The 3,894-nt window shown below is 46.1% G+C and overlaps 1 protein-coding gene across 1 annotated transcript; it reads left to right on the forward strand.

The window, feature by feature from the left end:
• The first annotated feature begins 1,723 nt into the window (after positions 1-1,723).
• LOC145911926 (uncharacterized) lies at positions 1,724-2,746 on the forward strand. Its single transcript, XM_082999358.1, has one exon. It carries the CDS (start codon positions 1,724-1,726, stop codon positions 2,744-2,746), a length of 1,023 nt encoding a protein of 340 aa, XP_082855484.1.
• Positions 2,747-3,894: the final 1,148 nt, after the last annotated feature.

Raw genomic sequence — 3,894 nt, forward strand, 5'->3', positions numbered from 1 at the left:
CCACAGGCTTTCTATTGAGTTAGTGTGGACGCTATGTGACGTAACATACTGCACAGAGTGATTAACTGTTCTGTGAGTATATCCTATAATCCTATGACTACAAGTGCAAAAACACACGTTTAAAAAAACTACCATGTCGCGATTGGGCTTAGCCAAAAATGTTTGGTCAATGTTTTACGTTTTGCGGGTCGTGTTTCCACGTCGCATACGCATTCAAGCGTTTCGCCCTTCTCTGATCGTGTCGCGGGGTTTGCAAAAGTGCGAAAACCTGACAGATCGTCTCTGTCGGACGCTTGTGTCACAAAAAAAAAATTGGATTCGAACTGTGTGGCAGTTGTTTTAGTGTCCTTCCGCACTTTTAATTAGGTTGTTTTCCAATTTTGTGCATAGTACAATAACCATGGTTCAACCTTGAAAACAGGTTGGCAAAGTGCTTTCAAACACAAGAGGTATGTTTAATTAGACTTTTATTACTGTTACGGACAATACTCTCCCCAGCACGAAATAATTCTTTCCCGCCACCAAAGTGTTTTTGTTGTCGACGTCTTGTGACGTAATAAGCATGTACTATCTTACATTCTTCACTTTTCGGCCAGTGTAATGTTGAGGCTGGTGTAATGAGTCTGTATGTGCTTATAATATTCTTTTTGAATAGGTATGGTCAGAAAATCGTTTAAAATCACAATTTAGAAATCGATTTTGAACTGTCGGAATAAACGTGCATATTAAACTGGACCGACCTTATAAGCTACTACCAGTTGGAGGACTGTAAGGTGGAATTGAGGAAGTGCTCGAATTCTACATTATTTTAAACGATTTTATTTGCCTCGGTGATATCCCAGACACCATCACAAATTTGAAGATCTATGTCTAAAGACATAGGAGAAGTCCCGCCTACATCACAAGAGCTGTTTGATGTAATTGATGCTGTGAAACCTGTACAGCCCGATGCACCGTCTTCTAATGGCTCAGCTTTAAGACCTCAACAACTCAAGCGACGATGTGCTTTAAAATCAAGAATGTTGGATCTTGAGCTCGAGCTCGAGCTCTCTAAAGCCCAGGACGATGTGGAATTGGCTGAATTCGCTGCGGACACAGTAAGTGAATTCGACTCATGCGAATCTACGCAAGGATGGGACCTCACCCCAGTTACAAAGCCGAAGCCCATACCTCTGTTGGAACACGCCAAAACTACTGAACTACACAAACTGGGCGAAACATCCACGAAGGAAAGCGACCTTTTGGGTCAACCAAACTCCAGAGTACATGAACATGATTTGACACCATCTGATAGGCCGTCATTTGTGGACAGTAATAAAATGATGAATGTGAACTCGACAGACAAGCCACTTGCGGCAGGCAAGTTACAGGCTCCAGTCGAGCCTTCCAGTGTCCTCCCAGCGAAGACAGAAGGATTTGGTCCAGCGGTTGTCACCAGCGCAGATGCCACTGGGGCCGGCACATTTGAGACGAGTCCTCTCAATCGGGCGTTGGGACCTCATAAAATACGTCCTCAGATTTGTACGTATTTGCTTAAACCGTGAAGCAAGGTTTTAACTTACCCAAACTGACGTTAGAGAAATATGACGGGGATCCTCTTAATTATCACAAGTTCATGATCGACAGATAAACAAGGCTTATCTATCTGACGCCGAGAAGTTGGGATACCTCTGTGAATTTTGCGTTGAAGACGCCCTGACTATACATTTTGGAATGCAAAAGCATGCCTCCCGAATTAGGATACAGGGAGGCATTGGATATACTCCACAGGAGACATGGGAGATTAGACCTTGTTGTTAGAGCACACATGGACAGACTGACCTGTCGGCCACCACTTAAAGACAACGACTTCAGAGGTTTGCGTTCTTTTCGAGCACAGGCTTCTGAGAGTTACAAACTGTTTAGTCAGTGGAACTGTCAGTACACACTTGATTTGCCACAAAACATTGAGGCCGTTGTACAACGTTTGCCACAAAACGCGATCAGACGATTTATCACGAAGTCATCCGAACTCCGTTTGCGAAATCGGCCAGTGACTTTTCAAACCTTGTTGGATCTTCTTGAACTGTTGGCAGAGGATAGTCTTTCGCCTATGATGAGGTTTGTTTCCGTCGATGAACGTAAGTCAAAAGGTCAAGCGAGCATGAAAGGAAAGCCGCCCGAGCGAGTTGCAGCTACCTACTCAACGGTAACCAACGGTGTCACCTGCCCCGATTGCGAAGCCTTTCATTTTTTGTGGAAATGCGAGGTCTTCAAGAAACGGTCGCTCAAAGAACGCCACGCATTGGTACGTCGTAACAAGTTGTGTTACAATTGCTTTCGTCCCGACCATTTCGCGTCCGAGTGCACATTGAATCAGGTGTGTCGGGTAGAAGATTGTGGTAAAAGGCACCATACACTACTACATTGGACACATCCTACTGGTCAATCGGGTCAACGCACAAGTTTACCGGTGCAAGGTCACTTGGCCGGCGTGTCAGGAACGTCTGCTGCCACGCTTCGAGCTAGCTCTGTGCGTCTGAAAGTGGTGCCAGTGACTGTCTTTGGTACGAATTCGGAGCCTTGCTTTACCCATGCATTTTTAGATGACGGATCAGATACTTCACTTTGTTCTGAGGTCTTGGCAAAAAGGCTGGGGTTGCGTGGTGTGCAGGACAACTTAACGATAACCACCGTAAATGGAACGCAGACATTGCGCAGTAGTAAAGTTTCGTTATCAGTACAGGGTTTAAAGGAGAACGAATGATTTTTTATGGAAAACGTCATGGTCGTGCCCAAGTTGCCGAACTTACAGGGTAGCATTCCTACAGTAAATGATGTTAAGCGGTATCAGCACATCCGCGACCTTGAATTTCCTGTGATTGATTGTCCAGACATTGGCTTGCTTGTTGCAGCCGATGTGTATGAGGCGCACGAACAACGCGATGTTGTGCGTGGCACACGAGGCGACCCCGTTGCTATACGCACTGGGTTGGGTTGGTGTTTGTTTGGCCCAGGAAGAGAACATCGTAGCCAGAAAGCCTGTGTCAACTTCATGCATTCAGACACGAAACTACATCGACAGTTGGATCAACTATACAGTAATGAGTTTCAGGAGCAAGGCCATCAGGGCCTGGGACTGTCACTTGACGACAAACGCGCTATTTCCATTATGGAAGATAGTGTCATCAAAGTGGATGGACATTACCAGATTGGGTTACCTTGGAAGTCGCCCGAACCGAAGCTGCCATACAATAGAATTTTGGCAGAGCGACGCTTGCTACATCTGAAGCGGCGTTTTGAGAAAGATACCCAGTTTTTTGAGAGGTACAAAGAAAAAATAGAGGACTACTTAAAACAAGGGTTTGCGCGGAGAATACCCACGGACTGCTTGCCATGTACAGAGCAAACATGGTACATGCCACACCATGCTGCGGGTAGCAAATTTCGAATTGTCTTCGACTGCTGCTTCCCACAAGGGATCCTCTTTGAAAGACAAGCTGTTGCAAGGGCCAGACCTTACCAATAGTCTTGTGGGAGTGCTGCTACGTTTTCGCCAGGAGGTTGTTGCCTTTGCGGCCGACATCAAGGGCATGTTTCATCAGGTGAAGGTTGTTCCAAAGGACTGTGATTCGCTACGATTTCAATGGTGGCCCGATGCCTCTGTTAAAAAACGCGACAATTCCGCGTTGCTTCAAACCGCCTGACACTGTTATCGTATTGACTGAACTTCACTGCTTTGGTGACGCCTGCGAGGCCGGGTATGGCGCCGTTTGTTATCTACGTTTTGAGGACTTAAGCGGGAATATACACTGCTCATTGGTGGTAGGAAAATCACGAGTGACCCCTCTGAAGCCGGTCACGATACCTCGGCTGGAATTAGTGGCCGCAGTAACTGCTGTCAAATTGGGGACA

Source organism: Ascidia mentula, chromosome 8 (genome assembly GCF_947561715.1).
Source record: "Ascidia mentula chromosome 8, kaAscMent1.1, whole genome shotgun sequence".
NCBI classification, from domain to species: domain Eukaryota; kingdom Metazoa; phylum Chordata; class Ascidiacea; order Phlebobranchia; family Ascidiidae; genus Ascidia; species Ascidia mentula.

Coding starts and splice junctions, on each gene's coding strand:
- LOC145911926 (XM_082999358.1), top strand. CDS start 1,724: ATGCCTCCCGAATTAGGATACAGGGAGGCATTGGATATACTCCACAGG.